The sequence below is a fragment of the Hemitrygon akajei genome, chromosome 18, assembly GCF_048418815.1.
Source record: "Hemitrygon akajei chromosome 18, sHemAka1.3, whole genome shotgun sequence".
In the NCBI taxonomy this organism is placed as follows: Eukaryota; Metazoa; Chordata; class Chondrichthyes; order Myliobatiformes; family Dasyatidae; genus Hemitrygon; species Hemitrygon akajei.
In genome coordinates, this window is record NC_133141.1 from 34,389,604 (window position 1) to 34,414,412 (window position 24,809).

Consider the following 24,809-nt stretch of genomic DNA (forward strand, 5'->3'; position numbering starts at 1 on the left):
CTCTACACATTTTTCTTCTAACTTTAATTTCACTTTTTAATAACCTATTCAACCATCTACCTATTTTAAGCTTAAATCTTTTATTGTGCTTTATCCTTTTCCATGGACCATTTCAAAGTGAGAGCAACTTTCTTTTGGCTAAAAGCAGATTATGAAGGCATATTAAACCCCAGGTTGTCAAATTTGAACCTTGTGCAATCTGAAACTTGTACATAAACTAGGAATGCTTGCTGATTAAAATTAGTCAGTGACCCCCCCCCCCACAAAAAAAACTGGATATTGTCTGTACAGTGAATCCATCCAATGACATCACGAAAATTATAATTGTGTGCATGTGCCAATTGCACTTTGTGCTGCAATGTTATGTTGAATTTGGTAAAGAATCTCAAAAATAGTTATTGTGGAAGTTTCAGTCCAGGTCCATTTTATGTACCTTAGAAAAGTCTGTGCACTGATGTTAACCCCCCCCTTACTCTAACCATGGAAGGTCTTTGATTTGCTGACTAGTTTTCCAGCATTTTCTCATTTAATTTTTCATTTTATGAAGTCTTAAATAAGCTCTTGCATTATAAACTTACTTTTCAATAGTTTTCCCCCAATCCTACCTTTAGTTGACTTAAGATATTTAAGGTTGAATAAGTATGTTACAACTTGTTGCCTTTATGGCTAGATTGTTTGATGTAGACATTTCTAAGCCATTAGTGAAATTTAGCTGACCATTACTGTGAGCATTGTTGAAGTTAGAGCTAATTTTGAGGAGGCAGTGGGCAAATTTAATGCTGTATGGGTTCACCTGTTCTTTTGATTTAAAAGGGCTTGCAGATCCCAACACTATTTCTTGTTTGCCAGAACTTTTTGGGAGTAAAAATAAATGCAGAGTGCATTACCAAAGTGTATTTTTCTTTATAGAGAAAAGTATTTATTTTTAAAAAATAATACAATATTTTCAGCAACAATATTACATTTTTAAACCTCAATCATACCTGAATTTCTATTGTATAGCACATTTATATAGCACCTTTCACATAACCTTTATGTAATATAAGACTCAGCAGCCATTTTGTGCTCAGAAAGCTCCTACAAATGGCAATGAAATAAATAAGCAGATCATTTGCATTGGACATTGTTTGAACATTAAACATTGCTTTCATGCACTCTCCCGTTCCTTTTGAAAAAAATTCTATCAGCCTGAGGAAGCAGATGGAGCCTCATATATCAAGCCAGAAACCAAGCATAGAGATAAGAGGTACTAGCTGTTTGCTTGAGGTAACCAGTTGATGTATCCTGACAAGCTGAAATCTGGAAAATGGGAATAGTCTCAGTAGCTCTTCTATGCCACAGGTCATTTGGCCCATATCATTGTTGGCTGCAAATAAATATTGTAGGAGTATAGTTGCTACAATGAACTTCCAGTTCCAATGGTGAGGGGACTCGCCATGTTGAGTGGAATTTCTAATACAGTCATATAAAAACATATTGAAGATTGTGAACTTGATACGGTTTTGGATGATATAACTATTTAAGTATTTTAGTCCAACAGTTTTGTGCTTGTCACTCTTCAGTGACTAATCCTATTTGTATGTGTGCAAGGATCCCAGGTAAAATAAGCTTTGTTACTAGTGGATGTGCGAAGTGTTTGCAGCACTATTTATTTTCTGTTATTTGTTAAGATTGCAAATTTTGCAAAGTCGCAAAGTAAAGTTTAGTCATGGGAATATACAGTGGCTGGAACCTTGCAGTTTTTGTTTCACTTGGGATTCTTGCACTTGTTTTGGCCTTGTTGATATTTCAAGCTACATTCAATCTCAAAGAGATGCAAGGAAGATGTTTCCAACTTTGGGCAATGAATCATGGTATTAGTAATGTGATTTCCACATTTTTCACAGCAGGATTCCATAAGCAGCAGTGTCTAGTTAATCTGTTTGGTTGTTGGAATTTGAGTTATAGGGAAAGGTTGAATAGGTTATGACTTTATTTCCTGGAGTGCAGGAAAATGAGGGGAGATTTGATAGAGATATACAAAATTATGAAGGTATAGGCAGGGTAAACACAAGCAGGCTTTTTCCATTGAGGTTGGGTGAGACTAGAATTAGAGGTCATAGGTTACAGGTGAAATATTTAAGGGGAACTTAGTCATTCGTGAGGGTGAATACACCATGTATGAGGAAGGTGAGAGTGTGGACCAAATGCCCGTGGAAGTGGTGGATGCAGGTTCAATTTCAACTTTTAAGAGAAGTTTGGATGGGAGGGCTATGGTCCAGGTGTGGGTCAATGGGGCTAGGCAGTATAACAGTTTGCCACAGACTAGATAAACTGAAGGGTCTATGGAAGACAATGAACAGTCAACATTTCAGTCCTGATGAAAGGTCATGGCCTGAAATGTCAACTGCTAATTTCCCTCCATAGATGCTGCCTGACATGCTGAGTTCCTTGAACATTTTGTGTGTATTGAGGCCAGTACAACAGTTTGAATGAGATTATAAACTACAGCACATTCAACAATGCACTTGTACAGGAATGTTATCCACATTGCTGGCTCAAAATACTCAGAACCTTTGTCAAGACTTTGAACTAAAACGTTAACTGCTTCTCTTTCCACAAATACAGCCTGACCTACTGAGTTTGTATTCTTTCAGATCCCCAGCATCTGCAATTTTTATTTTGTTTCACTTACTGCTTTTAGAAATACAAGTAATGTTTTAGCGATTTAGATTGCGGGGGTAAGTTTTTTTATGCAGAGAGTGGTGAGTGCAGAAAATGGGCTACCAGCGACAGTGGTGGAGGCAGATAAAATAGGGACTTTTAAGAGACTCCTGGACAGGTACATGGGAGCTCAGAAAAATAGAGGGCTATGGGTAACCCTAGGTAATTTCTCAGGTAAGGACATGTTCGGCACAGCGTGGTCCTTACCTTAGAAATTACATGGGGTTACCCATAGGTCACCGGCAGCCCATCAACTCACCACTCTGTGAAAAAAAAACTTACCCCTGACATCCTCTCTGCACCTACTTCCAAGCATCTTAAAATTATGCTCTCTCGTGCTAGTCATTTCAGCCCTGGGAAAAAGCCTCTGACTATCCACACAATCAATGCCTCTCATCATCTTATACGCCTCTATCAGGTTACCTCTCATCCTCCTTTGCTCCAAGGAAAAAAGGCTGAGTTCACTCAACCTATTCTCATAAGGCATGCTCCCCAATCCAGGCAACGTCCTTGTAAATCTCCTCTGCACCCTTTCTATGGCTTCCACATCCTTCCTGCAGTGAGGCGACCTGAACTGAACACAGTACTCCAAGTGGGGTCTGACCAGGGTCATATATAGCAGCAACATTACTTCTTGGCCCTTAAACTCAATCCCATGATTGATAAAGGACAATGCACCATATGCTTTCTTAACCACAGGGTCAATATGCGCAGCAGCTTTGAGTGTTCTATGGACTCGGACCCCAAGATCCCTCTGATCCCCCACACTGCCAAGAGTCTTACCATTAATACTATATTCTGCCATCATACTTGACCTATCAAAATGAACCACCTCAACCTTATCTGGGTTGAACTCCATCTGCCACTTCTCAGCCCAGTTTTGCATCCTATCAATGTCCCGCTGTAACCTCTGACAGCTCTCCACACTATCCACAACACCTCCGACCTTTGTGTCATCAGCAAACTCTCTAACCCATCCCTCCACTTCCTCATCCAGGTCATTTATAAAAATCACAAAGAGTAGAGGCCCCATAACAGATCCTTGAGGCACTCCACTGGTGACTGACCTGCATACAGAATATGACCCGTCTACAACCACTCTTTGCCTTCTGTGGGCAAGCCAGTTCTGGATCCACAAAGCAATGTCCCCTTAGATCCCATGCCTCCTTACTTTCTCAATAAGCCTTGCATGGGGTACCATATCAAATACCTTGCTGAAATCCATATACACATCTACTGCTCTACCTTCATCAATGTGTTTAGTCACATCCTCAAAAAATTCAATCAGGCTCGTAAGGCACAACCTGCCTTTGACAAAGCCATGCTGACTATTCCTAATCATACTATGCCTCTCCAAATGTTCATAAATCCTGCCTCTCAGGATCTTTTCCATCAACTACTTACCAACCGCTGAAGTAAGACTCACTGGTCTATAATTTCCTGGGCTATCTCTACTAGATCATTGCCAGAGGCTCAGCAATCTCCTCCCTTGCCTCCCACAGTAGCCTGGGGTACATCTTGTCCAGTCCCAGTGACTTATCCAACTTGATGCTTTCCAAAAGCTCCAGCACATCCTCTTTCATAATGTCTATATGCTAAAGCTTGTCAGTCCGCTGTAGGTCATCCTTACAATTGCCAAGGTTCTTTTCCATAGTGAATACTGAAGCAAAGTATTCATTAATTACCTCTACTATCTCCTCTGGTTCCATACACACTTTTCCACTGTCACACTTGATTGGTCCTATTCTCTCACATCTTATCCTATTGCTCTTCACATACTTGTAGAATGCCTTGGGGAGGGGGGGGGTTTCCTTAATCCTGTCCGCCAAGGCCTTCTCATGGCCCCTTCTGGCTCTCCTAATTTCATTCTTAAACTCTTTCCTGCTAGCCTTATGATCTTCTAGATCTCTATCATTACCTATTTTTTTTAACGTTTTGTAAGCTCTTCTTGACTAGATTTACGACAGCCTTTGTACACCACGGTTCCTGTACCCTACCATCCTTTCCATCTCATTGGAACGTACCTATGCAGAACTCTACACAAATATCCTCTGAACATTTGTCTCATTTCTTCCGTACATTTCCCTGAGGACATCTGTTCCCAATTTATGCTTCCAAGTTCCTACCTGATAGCCTCATATTTCCCCTTCCTCCAATTAAACACTTTTCTAACTTGTCTGTTCTTATCCCTCTCCAATGTTAAGGTAAAGGAGATAGAATTGTGATCACTATCTCCAAAATGCTCTCCCACCGAGAGATCTGACACCTGACCAGGTTCATTTCCCAATACCAGATCCAATACAGTCTTTCCTCTTGTAGGCTTATCTACATATTGTGTCAAGAAACCTTCCTGAACACACCTAACAAACTCCACCCCATCTAAACCCCTCACTCTAGGGAGATGCCAACTGATATTTGGGAAGTTGAAATCTACCACCACAACAACCCTGTTATTATTACACCTTTCCAGAATCTGTCTCCCTACCTGCTCCTCAATGTCCCTGTTACTATTGGGTGGTCTGTATATTAAAAAAACACCCAGTAGAGTTATTGACCCCTTCCTGTTTCTAACTTCCACACACAGAGACTCCATAGACAATCCCTCCATGACTTCCTCCTTTTCTGCAGCTGTGACACTATGTCTGATCAACAGTGCCACGCCCCCACCTCTTTTGCCTCCCTCCCTACTTCTAAAGCTATTTAACTTTAGAAATAGAGTCAAGAATTACCAGTGTGGCACTATTTGGAGTCCTGTAATAACTTATGCTGTGGGTTAGAAACATCGAACAGGACAGTACAGGACCTATGGCCCACAATGTTGGACTAACCTTTTAACTTACTCCAAGATCATTCTAACACTACCCTTCCACATAGGCACATGGGTTAAAGAAAAATGGAGGCTAAGCTCCTAAATGTCCCTAATGTTTCTGCCTCTACCACCACCCCTGGCAGTGCCCATGTACCTACCACTCTCCCTGTAAAAAAAAACATATTAACCATTTCACACTGGGGAAAAATATGCTGGCTGTCCACTCTATGCCTTTTATCATCTTGTACACCTCTATCAAGTCGCCTCTCATCCTCCTTTGCTGCACAGAAAAGGAGCTTGTTCAACCTTCCCTCATAAGACAAGCTCTCTAAGCAAGGCAGCATCCTGGAAAATTTCTGCACCCTCTCTAGAGAGATTTTCAGATAGGTAAAGAGTGAAAGAGAGGCAAGAGTGGATATTGGACAACTGGAAAATGATGCTGGAGAGAGTAATGGGGAACAAAGTGATGGCAGGTGAACTGAATAAATATTTTGCGTCAGACTTCATTGTGGAAGACACCAATAGTATGCCCAAAATTCAAGAGTGTGGGGGATGGGGCAGAAGTGAATGAAGTTGCAATTAAGGAGAAGGTGCTTGGGAAGTGGAAAGATTTGAAGGTAGATAAGTCAGACGGACCCAGGGTTCTGAAAGAGGTAGCTGAAGAGATTGTGGAGGCATTAGTAGTGATCTTTCAAGAATCACGAGATAGATTCTGAATGATCACAAGAACGATTCTGCAAAGGAAAGGGTTAATGTTTGAGGAGCATTTGATGACTCTGGGCCTTTACTCACTGGAGTTTAGAAGAATGAGTGGGGATCTCATTGAAACCTTTTGAATATTGAAAGGCTTAGACAGAGTGGATGAGGAGAGGATGTTTCCAATAGTGAGGGAATCTAGGAGCAGACACACAGCCTTAGACTAGAGGCGCATCCATTTGGAACAGTAATGAGGAATTTCTTTAGCCAGAGGATGGTGAATCTGTGAAACTCACTACCACAGAGAGCTGTGGAGACTGTCATTGTGTATACTTAAAGCAGAGTGTATACTCTGTTAGTAAGAGCATCAAAGGTTTTGGGGAGAAGGTAGGAGAGGGATAATAAATCAGCCATGATGGAATGACAACAACCTCAATGGGCAGAATGGCCTAATTCTGTTCTTATGTCTTATGATCCTGTTGTCTACAGCCTAAAGCTTCCACATCCTTCTGAGACGACCAGAACTGAACACAATACTCCAATATTTTAGAGAGTTTTAGCCTTAATCAGCTCTTCGACAGCTGGACCAGAAATTTACTTATTCCACGGATTAATAGTTTTAATGTGTGTGATTATGCTTGTCACTAAATGTGTGTTACTGAGTAAAGTATGTTAGGTGGTAGCATTTGAGAAGTGGCTTGCAGGAAGAGTGAAGTCGTACTTTCCATCAAGAACTATAACTAGTACCAGGATTAATGCATTGAATCTTGACTATATTAGTACAACCCATTTATTATCCTGTATAAGAGCCAAGGGTATCATCGCCTCACCCAGTGGTCATGAAATGCCAGTGTCTTGTTACTGGGTGTCTGTATTACTGTAGCTCACTGGACCATAATCAGACAAGGATCAAGTAATTGCTCTATTGTTACAAGAGGAATTACAGTAAATGCTTTCTAGAATGGTGTAGGAACAATGAAGAGATGTTATGAAATGTACTGCACAGGTTTTTTTTGCCTCTGGAGATTCTCAGAAGGGTAAAATCTGAGAAGTGTAGATAGAAGATAGACTTGCAGAATACCACATGTATGCATTTTCATGTTCTTGTGTGTACAAACCACCACACCCTTGGTGAATATAAACCTTTTATATGTGTACAATTGATGCAAAAAGGAGCAAAAAGAAATATAAAATTATACACAAGCAGCTTATCCACAAGAGAACAATTCCTACATACAATGTCTGCCACTTGGGCAAGTAAGTAAGTACAGGTTGAATACCCCTTATCCGAAATTCCAAAATCTGAAAGCCTCTGAAATTTGAAAATTTTTTGAGCGATATCATGACCTCACAAAGGTGCTAGGAAGGTTCCCAGGCGATGCGCAGATCTCTGCTCACCATGAACAGTTCTGAGAAGTGACCTCACATATGAATGAATAGAAGTTAATGAAAAATAGAAAGACATGGCATAAAGTGAAAAAGCTCTCAATCATGTTCTCGACATCATATGCCGCTTAATAGTACGCTGATCATGAAATGAGCAAAGATCTATCATGACGAACTGAAAATTGAAGGTCATTGAAGGAAAATTGTGAATATTCTGCAAGCTGGTTACAGAAATTTAAGAAAAGGCATGGCATTAAATTTTTAAATTGCTGATCAGGAAAATCTAACAGCAGAAGTCGTCTACAATGCTGATTGTTTTTACACTGTACATAACAGCATTAAAGTGTACTGTAATCTTTTAATCAAAACACGGCGTGGTTGGTGGAGACTGAAATCCTGCCAGTGTTGTTGTACAACAGCTGATTCAGGTATTCTGTCGACACTGTTGTGCTGCTTTTGTTACCCTGCACACATTATATTTTCATTATATTAATAGTATGTAATAATTTCTACTGATAAACAAGTGTAAGACAAAGACAGCTTACCAGTTGCACATAAATTCAGAGTCATAAATGATTGCGATCCCAAGCTATCTCATTATATATTCCAAAATCCAAAGAAATCCAAAACACTTCCAGCTCCAAGCATTTCGGATAAGGAGTACTTAACCTGTAGTTGCTAATTGATAGGTGGTGCCAGCAGTTTCTTCTCAGTTCATTGTCTCAGTATGTTGTGCCCATCACTCATACTAACCCCCTTCTGAGGCCAGCTGGAGCCACTGGCAGCATTCGCTCAGCTCCCAACTACCCGATCAATACTTGTTGATGCCAAACAGACGGACCCCATGTAACTGAGGGAGCTTGGGAATGAGAGCAGTGAGCAGAGATGTCGTGTTCACCAGGAAATGAACAACATTATATTTAGTGTAGAAACTTGCTAGAATGTACCTGGAAAGAAAACAATCAGATATTATAAACACAAGAGATGCTGGAAATCTTGAACAATACACAGAAAATGCTGGAGGAACTCAACAGGTCTGGTAGGTGAATAAACAGTCAAGGTTTGGTCCTGATGAAGGGTCGCAGCCCGGAACATTGACTGTTTATTCCCCTTCATAGATGCTGCCCAACTTGCTGAGTTCCTCCAGCATTTTGTGTGCAATAACCAGTTATTAAGTGACAAGCCATTCCTAGAAGTTAATTCATCAAATCACATACTGTAGAAGGCCACCATTAAGTTCATGATTTGTCTGCTGGTCTCAGAATACTCTCTCCCCTGCCCATTCTCTGCTGCTCTGTAAATCTTTCAAGACTCATCCATGTTATTGTTTGGTGACCTCCAGCCACTGGGAAGTTTCTCTGCCTCCACTTAAGAAAACAGAAGTAGGCCACTCAGCCCCTCAAGCCTGCCCCACCATTCAATATGATCATAGAGTCATAGAAAAGTAAAACATAGAAGTAGGCCCTTTGGCCCATCTAGTCCAAGACAAACCATTTAAACTGCCTAGTCCCATTGACCTGCACCCAGACCATAACCTTTCATACCCTTCCCATCCATGTACCTATCCAAATTTCTCTTAAATGTTGAAATCAAAATCACATCCACCACTTGCACACTCCCACCACCCTCTGGGTGAAGTTTCCCCTCATGTTCACCTTAAACATTTCACCTTTAACCTATGACCTCTAGTTCTAGTCTCACCCAGCCTCAGTGGAAAAAGCCTGCTTGTATTGACCCTTACCCTATTTATACCTCTCATAATTTTGTACACCTATCAAATCTCCCCTCAATCTTCTACGTTTTAGGGAATAAAGTTCTAACCTATTCAATGTTACCTTATTTACATCTTTCCTGTAGGTAGGTGACCAAAACTGCACACAATACTCCAAATAAGGCCTCACTAATGACTTATACAACTTCAACATAACATCACAGTTAATCTCTGCTGGCCTTGGCACCTCTGCTCCCCATTCTCTTCATCCTCTAATCATTCAAAAAAGCATCCACCTTCAATCGTTCTCCATCAAAATGCCTTCATGATTTTGAACTTCAATAATTAATTTCCACTTCCCCTATCCTGCTGTACAGAGAACAATCCCAGTTTCTGTGATCTTCACATAATTGAAGCCAAGCCATTGCACAAACCTTTGTAGCCTTAGATTATTTCTCAATAATAATGAACATTTTTTAGGTTTGTTTCCATGGTCTTTTAAAGCAACCAGTACCTAAACTTCCCCTCCTCTGTAAATCCCATCATCTCCAAACCATGTCAAGGATGTGCTGGAACACTTTTCACTGCCTGGAATTCAGGGAAGCAGGTACATAGGAACCCTGCTGTTTTGTTTCTCTCCCAAATCTGATTTTAAACCTCCGCTGCCTTGCGGCCATACCAATCCTGTTTTGGAAAGATATTGCTGCCTCTTTATTGTCACTGGATCTAAATATTGTCCAATGTTGTAAGAGTGTCTTCCTCACAAAGACTGCAGCTGGTCAAGGCAATGGCTCACATTCACCTTTGGTAACAGCAATTAGGGATGGACATTAAATGCTGCCAGTGACAGGATGTTCATCTGTGCATGCAAGGTTGGACTAATCAGTGACAGGAAAATTCAGCCTGGTACCACATCAGTTATGGAACCCAACTGTCTGTCAGATCTGAAGAAGATATGTAAACAAGATAGACTTGCATTTCTACAGAGATTTTTACAACCTTGGGTCCGCTTAAAAAGTGCAGTCAAATATCATTTAGGCAAATAGGCACTGTAGCTAATGTAGAAAACCTAACAGCCAATTTGCTCCTAAAGCAACTTGATAGGGAATGGATTATCTGTTTCAAGTAATGCTGATTTGAGGGATAAGTGTTGCTCTCACACACTGGAGAGAACATTTACTGTTTCAGCACAGTGGACCTTTTATACCACAGCAAACAAGATCTAGTATTCTCTTGAAGAAAAGGGTCTCAGGAGTTGAACGAACCCATGACTTTCTGACTCAATGGCAAAAAGGCCTTGAACCCTGGTTAAAACTTATAAATGATAGGGCTTTCACTAGTTAGTTTCTGCATCCCGCTCATGATAATGCTTTAGGTTTTCTTTCAGTCTTAACAATTAAAATAGTTTAAACAAAAACAAAGCAAGGACTTACAGAATTATTGGCGTGATGGTGAGAAATTTGCGTGACGATGTAAACTGGATCCCATAATCCATTTGCTCCCAGTGTGTCAGTAATCGTGCCTTCCCTTGGTCTGGCGTCTCAAAGGGTGTTCCTTTAACCGTGTGCAGAAACCAATACATGGCCTATAAACAAAGACTTGTTACAACACTTGGCGCTGACTGAGACCAGATTTTGCGGCAGGCAGAAGGAAACAACCTAGGTGAATACTTCTGGAGACAGAAAACAAATTTCACAACATATTAAAACTGATTCTGATTCTCATTATGACCATTCCAGCCTCAGGCTTGCCGCCATCATCTTCGTGTTGCTCTTGCTATAGGAACTAAATACAGTACCCAATGCCTCAAGAGGACTTGAATATAAATGCATGGATGTAATGTAGAGACTTCATAATGCATTGGTGAGACCACACTTGGAGGATTGTGAGCAGTTTTGGGCCCCTTATCATAGAAAGGATGTACTGGCATTGGAGAGGGTCCTGAGGAGGCTCATGAGAACGATTCTGGGAATGAAAACGTTAACGTATGTGGAGCATTTGATGGCTTTGGGCCTGTGTTTTCTGTAGAGTAAAAGAATGGATGGGGGGTGGATCTCATTGAAACCTATCGAATATTGAAAGGCCTAGATAGAGTGGACTTGGAGAGAATGTTTTCTATTGTGGAGGAGTCTTGAACCAGAGGACAGAGCTTTAGATTACAAGGATAACCCTTTAGAACAGAGATGAAGATGAATTTCTTTAGCCAGAGGGTGGTGTGCCTGTAGAATCCATTGCCACAGACAACTTTGGAGGCCAAGTTATTGTGAATATTTAAAGCAGAAGTTGATAGGTTCTTGATTAATCAGGGTGTCAAAAATTACAGGGAAAAAGCAGGAAACTGGGGTTGAGAGGGATAATTCCAGGTTGGAATGGCAGAGCAGACTCGACGGGCTGAATGGACTATTTCTGCTCCTAGGTCTTATGGTTTTCCGTGTGAAGACCTCCTGGTTTATAATCCTAGATTTAAGACCTGAAAGTGCTGTTGATAACACACAGTAGCACCTTTCCACTTTGTAGGGAAGAATTTAGCCAGTTTAAAGCAGGTAATTAATAGGAATGTTTAGATTTTCATTTAACTCCTGAGATCATAGAGCTGTATGGCATAGAAATAAACCCTGCAGACCACCACATTTATGCTGACTATCATGCCCATCTATGCTAATACTACTCACTAGCATTAATTTCATATTCATCTATGCCTTGCTCTGCATCATAAGTGATGACTGTCTCCATCAAAGGCACGTTTATTTTTGGCACACTGCATAAGTATACTGGGCCTGAGTGCTAATGTACAGTTCAGATCAGGTCAACAGAAGCACAATCTGTAGTGCTATGGAGACATAAGAGACTGCAAACAATCTGCTAGAGGAACTCAGCAGGTCAAGCAGCAGGTGTGAGAGGAAAGGAATTATTGACGTTTTGAGTATGCAGGGTCTCAACCCGAAATGTCAACAATTCCTCCCATATATGCTGCTCGACTTGCTGAGTTCCTCCATCAGACTGTTGAACCTGTAATGTTTCTGGTAATAACTGAATGGCCCATCTCTCCACCTTGATCACCCACTGTAGGAATTTCCAATAGCAGTCCTTTCAAAAGTTCAAAGGTTCATTTATTATCAGAGGATGTATACAGTATACAACATGAAATTCATACTCCTCACAGACACCCACAAAACAGGACACCCCATAGAATGAAACACCAAAGCCCCCTCCCCCTCCCTTTGCACAGTAGTAGGCAGCCATTGATCCCGGGGGATCATGGGTTTGTGCCTCTGGTGGACTGTGCCCTCTCCAGGGCGCAAGCCTGGCCAGGAAGATTTGAAGAACTGGCTGTTGCCCATGCAGCGGGCTCCCCCTCTCCACGTCACTGATATAGTCCAAGGGAAGGCAAACACTGATACAGCTTGACACCATTGGCATCGCAGAGGTTGACAGAGTGAAGTTGTAAGCAAACTGTTTTAGGGAACCCAGCTCCGGATTTCTTCCTCGGGGTTTACTCCCGAAGCCTCTCCCATGGGTGGGTATGGCCGCAAGGCAGCGGAGGTTTAAAATCAGATTTTTCCTTCTCCTTGACCCTTCGCACAAAGCAGCAACAAAAACATCGACCCACCCCCTCCCCTGCAACCCGCAAGCAACAGCAGAAGCCCCAAAGACTCCTCGATCCAGAGTCCATCAAAAGTACGGTCCACAAAACAGCACTTCGGTGTCTCAGACAGGCTCTCTCCCCCAGCGATGGGGAGAGAGAGAAGTTGATCCTGTAACAACAAGAGTGTAGACCAGCAACTGACTGTTCGGATGTTTCAATCTTCCACGTCGCTTCTCCAAGAACCCTGTCTTGGGGACCAACAGGTCCTTACTCCCATCGAGTGAGAGAGAGAGAGAGAAAACACACACACACACACACACACACACACACACACACACACACACACACACACACACACACACACACACACACACACACACACACACACACACACACACACACACACACACACACACACACACACACACACACACACACACACACACCTCCGACAGTGATTAGCAGACACACTGCCTGCTGTCTCAGTGTTACATTCTCCATGTCTCAGTCTCCCATGATGCTTTGAAATCAGCGAGGAACCAGGTTGTCCACAGGGCCTCTCCCTGACTTCTGACCTCCCAGCTGAACATGCAGTAATGAGCATCTCACATCCCACCAATTACCACTGGCCTCTGGGAATTTCTCCAACTCATGGCAAATTACTCCCCAGGCACTGTCATTTCCACTTTCATTAACTGAAAGGCCTGGATAGAGTGGACGGGGAGAGGATAGTTTCAATAGTTGGGAAGTCAAGGACCAGCGGGCACAGCCTCAGAATAGAAGGGCATCTATCCCTTTGGAACAGAGATGAGGAAGAATTTCTTTAGCCAGAGGGTGGTGAATCATTGCCACAGACTGCGGTGGAGGCCAAGTCAACTGGGTATACAGTATTTAAACTAGAGATTGATAAGTTTTCAATTAGTAAAGGTGCCAAAGGTAGAAGGCAGGAGAATGGGATTGAGAGAGATAATAATTCAGCCATGATGGAATGGCGGAGCAGACTTGATGAGCCAAATGGCCTAATTCTGCTTCTATGTCTTATTAAATTGACCCTGTTTGTTTCTGTTCTGGTCATTTTTGGGGGGAAAAAAACACTGGGTATAAAGTGCTCCGGTTTTATTGAAGTCATCGGGATAAAGGCATCAACCCATACGCACAGCCATTATAGACCAGAAACTCCCTGAATCTGATCGGGTGGGGATGGAAACTACCTAAGTGTCTTAGCTTAGTCTTGACTGCTTGCACAAGATGGATGTACCAGTTATGTCATTTAGTGGCACTGAGTTACAGGGCAAAGAGGGGGAAATCTCAATGCAACTTTACAGTAACAATAGGTCCAACTAATTGAGTGTGACCACAATAGCAAACTAGTTATAGTATAACCTTATTACATAGAATGAGGCCATTCAGCTCATCAACTTTCATCTCTTTGCCTCCCCAGATGCTCCTTGACTGAGCTCTTCAGCAGTTTGTTTTATAGAAAACATGGAATAGCCCTTCAGCCCACGATGTTGCACTGACCTTTCAACCCAAGATCAATTTAACCCTTCCCTCTACATAACCCTCCATTTTTCTATCATCCATGTGCCTGTGTCTCTTAAATGTCCCTAATATACCATAAGACCATAAGATACAGGGGCAGAAGTGGGCCGTTTGGCCCATCGAATCTGCTCTGCCATTCAATCATGGGCTGATCCAATTCTTCCAGTCATCCACACTCCCCTGCCTTCTCCCCTTATCCTTACCCTTTCAAGCCCTGGCCAATCAAGAACCTATCTATCTCTGCCTTAAATGCACCCAATGACTTGGCCTCCACAGCCGTTCATGGCAACAAATTCCACAGATTTACCACCCTCTGACTAAAGTAATTTCTCCGCATCTCTGTCCTAAATGGGACGTCCTTCAATCCTGAAGTAGTGCCCTCTTGTCCTAGAATCCCCTACCATGGGAAATAACTTTGCTATATCTAATCTGTTAAGGCCTTTTAACGTATCAGCCTCTACCACCACCCCCAGCGGTAAGTCCCATGCACTTACCACTCTCTGTGTAAAAAAAACTTACCTCTGACATCTTCCCTATACTTTCCTGCTTAAAATTATGCCCACTCGTATTAGCTATTTCCACGCTGGAACAAAACATTCTCTGGCTGTCCACTTGATCTACGCCTCTATCAAGTCACCTCTCATCCTCCTTTGCTCCAAAGAGAAAAGCCCTAGCTTGCTCAACCTATCCTCACAAGACATGCCCTCTAGTCCAGGCAGCGTCCTGGTAAATCTACTCTGCATCCTCAAGAAAGCTTCCGCATCCTTCCCATCATGATGTAACCAGAACTGAACACAATACTCCATCCAAGTCTAGTCTAATCAGAGTTTTATCAAGTTGCAACGTTACCTTGTGGTTCTTGAATTCAACCCCTTACTAATTAAGGCCAGCACACCATACACCTTAAGAACCACCTTATCAACTTGTGCGGCAACTTTGAGGGATCTATAGATGTGGACCCCAAGGTCCCTCTGTGCCTCCACACTACTAAGAATCCTATCATTCACCCTGTATTCTGCCACTTCAAACTTGACCTTCCAAAGTGAATCACTTTGCACATTTCCGGGTTGAACTCCATCTGTCACTTCTCAGCCCAGCTCTGTGTACTGTCAATGCCCCATTATAACCTATGTCAACCTTCTAAACTATCCACAACACCACCGACCTTCATGTCATCTGTAAAGTTACTAACCCACACTTCCACTTCTTCATCCAGGTCATTTATAAAAATCACAAAGAGGAGGGGTCCCTGTGGAACACCACTGGTCACCAACCTCCAGGCAGAATATGCTCCATCTGCGATCACACTCTGCCTTCTGTGAGCAAGCTAATCCTGAATCCACACAACCAAGTTTTACTTGATCCCATGCCTCCTGACTTTTTGAATAAGCCTACCATGGGGAACTTTGTCAAACACCTTACTAAACTGTCTTTTTGCTCTAGATTCCAGCATCTGCAGTCTTTTATGTCCCCAATCCTATTTCCCAGTATGAGCCATCCCTGGGTTAAGAACACATGGCATATGGATACCCCCTACATATGATTGAACTCCCATAAATTCTAAAGTCTGCCATACGTATATACAGTGGCATGCAAAAGTTTGGGCACCCTGGTCAAAATTTCTGTTACTGTGAATAGCTAAGCGAGTAAAAGATTACCTGATTTCCAAAAGGCATAAAGTTAAAGATGACACATTTCTTTAATATTTTAAGCAAAATTACTTTTTTATTTCCATATTTTACAGTTTCAAAATAACAAAAAAGGAAAAGGGCCCAAAGCAAAAGTTTGGGCACCCTGCATGGTCAATACTTAGTAACACCCCCTTTGGCAAGTATCACAGCTTGTAAATGTTTTCTGTAGCCAGCTAAGAGTCTTTCAATTCTTGTTTGGGGGATTTTCACCCATTCTTCCTTGCAAAAGGCTTCTAGTTCTGTGAGATTCTTGGGCCGTCTTGCATGCACTGCTCTTTTGAGGTCTATCCACAGATTTTCGATGATGTTTAGGTCGGGGGACTGTGAGGGCCATGGCAAAACCTCAGCTTGCACCTCTTGAGGTAGTCCATTGTGGATTTTGAGGTGTGTTTAGGATCATTATCCTGCTGTAGAAGCCATCCTCTTTTCATCTTCAGCTCATTTTTTACAGATGGTGTGATGTTTGCTTCCAGAATTTGCTGGTATTTAATTGAATTCATTCTTCCTTCTACCAGTGAAATGTTCCCCGTGCCACTGGTTGCAACACAAGCCCAAAGCATGATTGATCCACCCCCGTGCTTAACAGTTGGAGAGGTGTTCTTTTCATGAAATTCTGCACCCTTTTTTCTCCAAACATACCTTTGCTCATTGCAGCCAAAAAGTTCTATTTTAACTTCATCGGTCCACATGACTTGTTTCCAAAATGCATCAGGCTTGTTTAGATGTTCCTTTGCAAACTTCTGACACTGAATTTTGTGGTGAGGACACAGGAAAGGTTTTCTTCTGATGACTCTTCCATGAAGGTCATATTTGTGCAGGTGTTGTTGCACAGTACAACAGTGCACCACCACTCCAGAGTCTGCTAAATCTTCCTGCAGGTCTTTTGCAGTCAAATGGGGTTTTGATTTGCCTTTCTAGCAACCCTACGAGCAGTTCTCTCAGAAAGTTTTCTTGGTCTTCCAGACCTCAACTTGACCTCCACTATTTCTGTTCACTGCCATTTCTTAATTACATTACGAACTGAGGAAACAGCTACCCAAAAACACTCTGCTATCTTCTTATAGCCTTCTCTTGCTTTGTGGGCATCATTTATTTTAATTTTCAGAGTGCTAGGCAGCTGCTTAGAGGAGCCCATGGTTGTTGGGACAAGGTTTGAGGAGTCAGGGTATTTATAAAGCTTTGAAATTTGCATCACCTGGCCTTTCCTAATGATGACTGTGAACAAGACATAGCCCTAACAAGCTAATTAAGGTCTGAGACCTTGGTAAAAGTTATCTGAGAGCTGAAATCTCTTGGGGTGCCCAAACTTTTGCATGGTGCTCCTTTCCTTTCTTTCCCACTCTAAAATTGTACAAAACAAAAATAATACACTAATTTTGCTTAAAATGTTGAAAAGAATGTTTCATCTTTAACTTTGTGACTTTTGGAGATCAGTTCATCTTCTACTCACTTAACTATTCACAGTAACGGAAATTTTGACCAGGGGTGCCCAAACGTTTGCATGCCACTGTATTCCCACAAATAATATAATTAGTCTCTCTCTCTTTTAGAAATTGTTCTTTCTCATTGGCTTTCTATGCCACTGTGGAGGTGTGGTTACCATAGCAAGTGATTTTTATGTACTTTCCAACTTAAGAAAACAATCGACTTGTGGACAAAATTGACTTATGGACAGCCATAGAAATAAAAACTGTTTATCATCTGGGGAATACTCACCTCAATTCTCCTACCACACACCAACACAACATTGGGGGCAATTTATAGCAACCAATTCACCTACCAAATTAAAGACACTTTAAAATGATGCTTCTGGTACATGATATTGAACAATGCAGAGTGGTACAGAAGGTCTCAACACTCTGAGAGGGTTGCTAGGAGAGCATCACCACCTCTGATGAGCAAGAATAAGTCAGAGGAGAGCTTGAGCCAAAGCCCACCACATGCAGATCTCCAGAGAATGTTCAAATTAAGAGGGCCTGGCTAGTTGTCCTTTGATCATCTGTAACCATGAGTAGGAGGAGAGTACCAGCAGTACTCATGAGCTCAAAGACTGAACACACTGCACCCCAGTTTTGCTGGTAGCTGATTTAGTGTCAATCCTAGAGTAGCAAGATGGCACCAGCCTCAGAACACCCATTTCAATACCTAGCCATCCCTGTTCCAACCCCTGCCCACTCTCCCTGACTCACCGAGTTGTGGATGACATGAGTGAGAGTCCACACCACCGGAATGCTGAAGAACGGAATACTCAGCAGTACGACATGGAGAATTCCAACTAAAATGAGGTAGGCTAGCCAGATTCCCCGGCTGTTCATTATCCGAGTGTTGGGATTAACCTCACTGTGAGCGACGCCAACGTTCATCCTGTCTCCTACTTTAAAGAAGGGCAAAGTTCAAACAAAAGACAGCATACTTCTCTATCTGTGCTCTCCACTAACAGTATGCCCAACACCCCCTTCCTTCCTTTACAGTCCTGATGAAGCATCTTGACCTGAAACGTCGACTGTTTATTCTCTTCCATAGGTGTTGCCTGACCTGAAAAATTCCTCCAACAGTTTGCGTGTGTTGCACAATGATTTCCTCAGCAGTTGAACGTAAGGGATGTGACTTCGCTATGAAGAATTACCCAAAGCCAGTATTTTCTACTAGGACTTTACACACCAAGTTGACACCAAAGCAACATAAATGGTTCTTAACAGGAGTGTCAATTGAACATCCCATTAACAGCACTGAAATAAAAAATAACAAAAACATAGTTTGTGATGATGTTTGTGGGATAATCATTGGCTCCAGAATAACATAGAACAGTACAGCACAGTACAGGTCCTTCAGCCCACACTTTTAACCTAGTCCAAGATAAATCTAACCCTTCTGTTCCACATATTCCCCCCATTTTTCTTTCATCCATGTGACTGTCTAAGTCTCATAAATTTCCCTAATGTATCTGCCTCTACCACCACCCCTGGCAAAGCGTTCCAAGCACCCAACACGCTGTGTAACAAACCTACCTCTGACATCTCCCATTACTTTCCTCCAGTCACCTTAAAATTACGCGCCCTCGTATTAGCCATTTCTGCCCTGGGAAAAAGTCTCTGGCTGTCCACTCATTCTATGCCTCTTATCATCTTGTACACCTCTATCAAGTTACCTCTCATCCTCCTTCAATTCAAAGAGAAAAACCCTAGCTCACTTAACTTTTCCTTGTGAGACATGCTCTCTAATCCAGGACCCTAGTGGGGAAATCCTCAGCTCTTCCTCCAGACAACATTTGTTAACTCCTGTGTGCCTATTCGAGAGGGCAGACGGGGCCCTTGTTTAACACAACATGTCTTCAGTCAGTGTGGCATACCCTCAGTACTGCAGTAGAGGATGGCCTGATCATTGTGCTCAAATCTGGAGTGGGGCTTGAATCCGCAACTTCTCACTCGCGTAAGAATGCTACCAATTTAGCAATGTGTGCCTGAATCCCTATGAAAATGTGGGCTAAATAAACAGGCGGGATTAATGATTTGTCTGGACATTGGAGTTGAAGGAATTGTCATTAAATATACCAAGATTTGACCATGTTTTAAGTCATTCTGTTTGTTGTCCATGGTGTATGACCTACTGTGCAGTTTGTAATCCCATTTTGAAATCAGTAACGTGCAGCACAATTGCCTGGACCAGGATAAAGGGGGAAACATTTACTTGGATGCAGAAGATATGGGTGAGGTGCTTAATAAGTACCTTACATCAGTATTTCCCAGGGAGAAGGATGTGGAGGATAGGGGGATCAGTGTTGAGCATAATGATATACTTGGACATTTCAAGATAAAGGAGGAGGTAGTATGGTGTCTCTTAAAGAGCACTAAAGTGGATAAATCCCAGGGCTTGATGGGATGTACCCCAGGTTATTGAGAGAGGCAAGAGAAGAGATTACTGGGACCTTGACCAGTATCTTCATGTTCTCTCTACCCATAGGAGAGGTCCCGGAGGGCTGCCGTGTAACTAATGTTTTTCCATTATTCAAGAAGAGAACCAGGGGCAAATCTGGAAACTATAGACCGTTGAGTCTCACATCAGTGGTGGGAAAGTTACTGCAGAGAATTCTTCGGCATAGGATTTATGAGCATTTGGAAAACTATGGCTTAATTATGGAGAGCCAGCATGGCTTTGTGCAGGGCAAGTTGTGTCTTACTAATTGGAGCTTTTTGACAAGGGTGATCGATGAAGGTTGACCTGTGGATGTAGTCTACATGGATTTTATTAAGGCATTTGACAAGGTCCCTCATGAGAGGCTCATCCAGAAGATTAAGATGCATGGGATCCACACTGAATTGGCCGTTTGGATTCAGAACTAGCTTGCCCGTAGAAGACAGAGGGTAGTGTTGAAGGGACTGGAGATCTGTGATTAGTGGTGTTCCACAGGGATCTGTACTGGGACCTCTGCTGTTTGTGATGTTCAGTATATAAATAACCTGAATGAAAATGTAACTGGATAAGTTAGTTTGCAGATAATATGAAGATGGGTGGTGTTGCGGATAGTGTAGACGACTGACAAAGAATAAAACAGGATATAGATCAGTTGCAGATACTGTTGGAGAAATGGCAGATGGGAGTTTAACCTGGCCAAATGTGAAGTGTTGCACCTTGGTAGGTCAGATGCAAGGAGACAGTACACTGTTAAGGGCAAGATCCTTAACAGTGTTGAGGAGCAGAGGGCTCTTGGGGTCCACGTTCACAGCTCCCTCAAAGTGCCTACACAGGTTGATAGGGTGGAGAAATAGTCATATGCAATGCTTGCCTTTATTAGTTGTAGCAGGGTTCAAAAGTCAGTAAGTTATGTTACAGCTTTAAAAGCAAATCATCTGGAGTATAGCATACAGTTCTGGTCTCCCCATTATAGGAAGAATGTCAAGGCTTTGGAAGAGGTTCATCAGGATGCTGCCTGGATTAAAGGGCATTTGCTAATGTGCCAGAGGTTGGACAAACCTGGGTTGTTTTTCTCTGGAGCGGCCGAGACTGTGGGGAGATTTGATGGTTATCATACGAGGAACGTTTGATGGCTCTGGGTCTGTACTTGCTGGAATTCAGAAGGATGATGGGGGATTTCATTGAAACCTTTTGAATGTTGAAAGGCCTAGATAGAGTAGATGTGGAAAGGATGTTTCCCATGGTGGGGGAGTCTAGGACAAGAGGGCACAGCCTCAGGATAGAGGGGTGTCCTTTCAAAACAGAGATGCGGAGAAATTTCTTTAGGTGGTGAATTTGTGGAATTTGTTGCCACATGCAGCTGTGGAGGCCAGATCGTTGGGTGTATTTAAGGCAGAGATTGTTAGGTTCTTGATTGGACGTGGCATCAAAAGTTAGGGGGAGAAGGCTGGGAAATGAGGTTGAGGAGGAGAAAAAAAATGGATAAGCCATGATTGAATGGCGGAGCACACTCGATGGGCAGATGGCCTAATTCTGCTCCTATGTCTTATGATAGAGGTTTATAAGATTATGACAGACATAGATAAATTAGACAGACAGTATCTTTTCCCCAGGATAATTTCAAAGGAGATGTGAGGGGCAAGCTTTTCTTACAAAGACCTGGAATGCACTGCTTGGGGTGGTGATAAGAGGCAGAAACATTTGAAATTTTTAAAAGACATTTAGATAGACACATGAATGTGAGGGAAATGGAAGGATAAGGACATTGTGTAGGCAGAAGAGATCAGTTTAGTTGCATTTGATTATAAATTTAATCGGTTTGACACAACATTGTGAGCTGAAAAGCCTGTTCCTGTGTTGTTCTAATTTACAACTAAATATTTACAGTCCTGTCTATAATTCAAAGAAAGATTCAGAGTAGCTGACAAGGACATTCTCCTTCCTGGTTAAAAGTGCCATTAGTTATCAACACAAACAGATGAACGGGTTAACAGGCTATTACGGTAGGCTTGCCTGTATTGCATTAACTCAATGAGACTATTAGGTAAATGATCATTTGCAGAACATAAATTGTTAAACCCAAGTTCACATTTATTTCATGTGAAAGCACAGCCCCTCTTTCTCCACACAACCACCGTGCCAGGTCTAAGTGATGATGAAAGGTGCTGGAGACGCACAGGCCTCGTGAACAAGATCTGTCCCGAGAGAGAAATGTGTCTATATCCTTTGTGACGTGGGTTTGGTCTTGTGCTCAGCGGAGTCAGCGCAAAGCTGCTGTGCCAGGAGATGCAATTGCGCTCTTGATGCACTGGTGCTGCTTGTGCATTCTGCCCAGCCCGTTTGCGTTGCAGTGGAGTAGCTCCAGTGTTTCTGCTACCCCCTCATTTGAAAGCGGGTTCTGCGCGTCTGCGTCACACACTGCAGTAGAGAAAATTGATGCAGTTGCATAGGGTAGAAGCACCTTTGTTTCTGGTCCGTGTAGGGGCAGTCATATGGCACAGAAATGGGCCCTTTGGGCTCACTTGGTCTATGCAACCATGATGTCCCATCCACGCTAATCCCATTTGCCTGAGTTTGGTCTGTCCAACAGTCTCTTAAAAGTAATTATTGTACCCGCCTCAACCACTTCCCCTAGCAGCTCATTCTACATGTATACCATCCTCTTGTGTAACACAAGTTATCTCTCAAGTTCCTCTCAAAACTTTCCCCTCTCATCTTAAACTTCTGCCCGCTAGTTCTTTATTTCCCAGCCCTGGGTACTTTCACATTATCTATGCCCCTCATTATTTTATATAGTTATCTAAGATCAATTTTCAATCTCCCACACTCCAAGGAATAAAGTTGTAAGTGTATACTTTGTTTTAATACAACTTTAGTTCCATCTTTCAGCCCCTCTAACCTTCAGTTCAAACAGCCATCTGCTGCCCTGTTTTCTAATACACACCAAGTCCCATTCACTCATTGTCCCTCTGACCCACAATGGCTCATGGTTTAACAATGCCACCTTCAGCATTCTCATCCTTATTTTTCAGATCCCTTCTGTCTTTGCTGTTCCCTATTTCTGTAACCTCCTCCAGCACTTCCACCTTCCTTGTTCTGTGTTCCTCCAATTCTAGCCTCTTGACCATCATCAATTTCTATCACCCCAGCTCTCTTCCTAAAACTATTGATCAACCATTCCTCTTACAGTCAATTCTTCTCCAACTAAGATCCTGTGAAGATGTTTTATTATGTTAAAGGCAATTGTTTACAATAAAATCTAAAGATTACATCCCAGAACCCACAAGATAAACCCAAAGTAAACCACTTGGAGTACTGTGCTCAGTTTTGGTCACCTCACTACAGGAAGGTTGTGGAAACCATAGAAAGGGTGCAGAGGAAATTTACAAGTATGTTGTCTGGATTGGGGAGCATGTCTTATGAGAATAGGTTGAGTGAATTTGGCCTTTTCTCCTTGGAGGTAACCTGATAGAGGTGTATAAGATGATGAGAGGCATTGATCGTGTGGATAGTCAGAGGCTTTTTCCCAGGGCTGAAATGGCTGCCACAAGAGGACACAGGTTTAAGGTGCTGGGGAGTAGGTACAGAGGAGATGTCAGGGGTAAGTTTTTTTACGCAGAGAGTGGTGAGTGCGTGGAATGGGCTGCCGGCGATGGTGGTGGAGGTGGATATGATAGGGTCTTTTAAGATACTCCTGGAGTTTAGAAAAATAGAGGCCTATGGGTAACCTTAGGTAATTTCTAAATTTCAGCCGAGCACTATGGGCCAAAGGGCCTGTACTGTGCTGTAGGTTTTCTATGTAATTGAATCAATTGATTTAGATACCTGACCTTGTGCACACAAATTCAAAATCAGCTCCAGTAATTCAATCTGAAGTCAATATAGCTTAAAGAGGACACCACCAGCAATGAAATTTAGGACCTTTACTCAAACGACACCCGCAGCAAACTTGGTTTATTATGGTCTAGGGGACAGCTAAAAATTGATTTGCCAATCTAGAGATGGAAGTTACTGCTGGTAGATGGGGGCCCATATGACTCCTTAACCCAGTGGATAATCTTTTTTTTTAAAAACCAATTGGCAAGAGGACTCAAACTTATCAGTTTTCTGTCTTTATTTCCAGTTAAGTTCTCTCCAGATTCCAAATCTTTTCTTCTTGCCAATCTTCAACCGAGTTTTCTGGAGCTAAAGGGGAGTGTGTGTGCATTTGAAATCAAGCAATGAGAAACTCTATCTGTGTGTTTTGGATTGCCGTGTCTCACTGGCCCAGATACTCAAACTACCCACAGTACAAGATTTTAGATTTATTGCTCTTGACATTATGACAACACCAGATCCTGCAAAAACAAGAATATTTGACTTAAAAATGAAAAATATTCCTCTTAAAAGTACGAACCTTCAGACAAGGTACATCATTCTCCAGTAAAACACCTACCAGAACTGGGGAAATAAATCTTGGAGGGAATCAGATATTTCCTTAATACCAAGTGATTTGTGGTTTTAAAAAAAATAAGAGAATGATGCAGTAGGGCGAGGTGAAAACGACAGTAGTCAGCCTTCCATTTAAAAAAAATCACGGAAAAAACACTTAATTCATCTGCTTAACTGATAAGAAACCGATATGCAATCACTTAAACACACTAAAATAATCAAATATCAGTAACAGCCCCTCCACTCACCACCTTTCAGAGCAACAAGGAAGTCCTCCACCGCTCAACCTAACCTGTCATTGAAGCAAGCCACCGCCCATCAGCTGGTGTTTGGCGGGTTGGT

The 24,809-nt window shown here is 42.3% G+C and overlaps 1 protein-coding gene across 5 annotated transcripts; it reads right to left on the reverse strand.

Moving 5' to 3' along the window:
* Nucleotides 1-7,336: 7,336 nt before the first annotated feature.
* ormdl2 (ORMDL sphingolipid biosynthesis regulator 2) lies at nt 7,337-24,765 on the reverse strand. Of its 5 annotated transcripts, none has more exons than XM_073071325.1 (4): nt 24,716-24,765; nt 18,314-18,495; nt 10,739-10,890; nt 7,337-8,541 (listed from the first exon to the last, which is right to left on the reverse strand). In XM_073071325.1, exons 2-4 carry the CDS (start codon nt 18,485-18,487, stop codon nt 8,406-8,408), a joined length of 462 nt encoding a protein of 153 aa, XP_072927426.1. In that variant the 5' UTR covers nt 18,488-18,495; nt 24,716-24,765; the 3' UTR covers nt 7,337-8,405. The 5 variants fall into 5 exon arrangements, with proteins under 5 accessions (XP_072927426.1, XP_072927427.1, XP_072927428.1 ...); XM_073071326.1 differs by having other exon boundaries at nt 18,314-18,498; nt 24,716-24,749; XM_073071327.1 differs by having other exon boundaries at nt 24,719-24,744.
* Between the last annotated feature and the right edge of the window lie 44 nt (nt 24,766-24,809).

Excerpts from the sequence above, each read along its gene's own strand:
- ormdl2 (XM_073071325.1), bottom strand. The coding sequence starts at position 18,487 with ATGAACGTTGGCGTCGCTCACAGTGAGGTTAATCCCAACACTCGGATA. Across the intron at positions 10,891-18,313 it reads CTCATGTCATCCACAACTCG|GCCATGTATTGGTTTCTGCA; the intron begins GTGAGTCAGGGA and ends CTTTGTTTATAG. Across the intron at positions 8,542-10,738 it reads ACCATCACGCCAATAATTCT|GTACATTCTAGCAAGTTTCT; the intron begins GTAAGTCCTTGC and ends TTTTCTTTCCAG.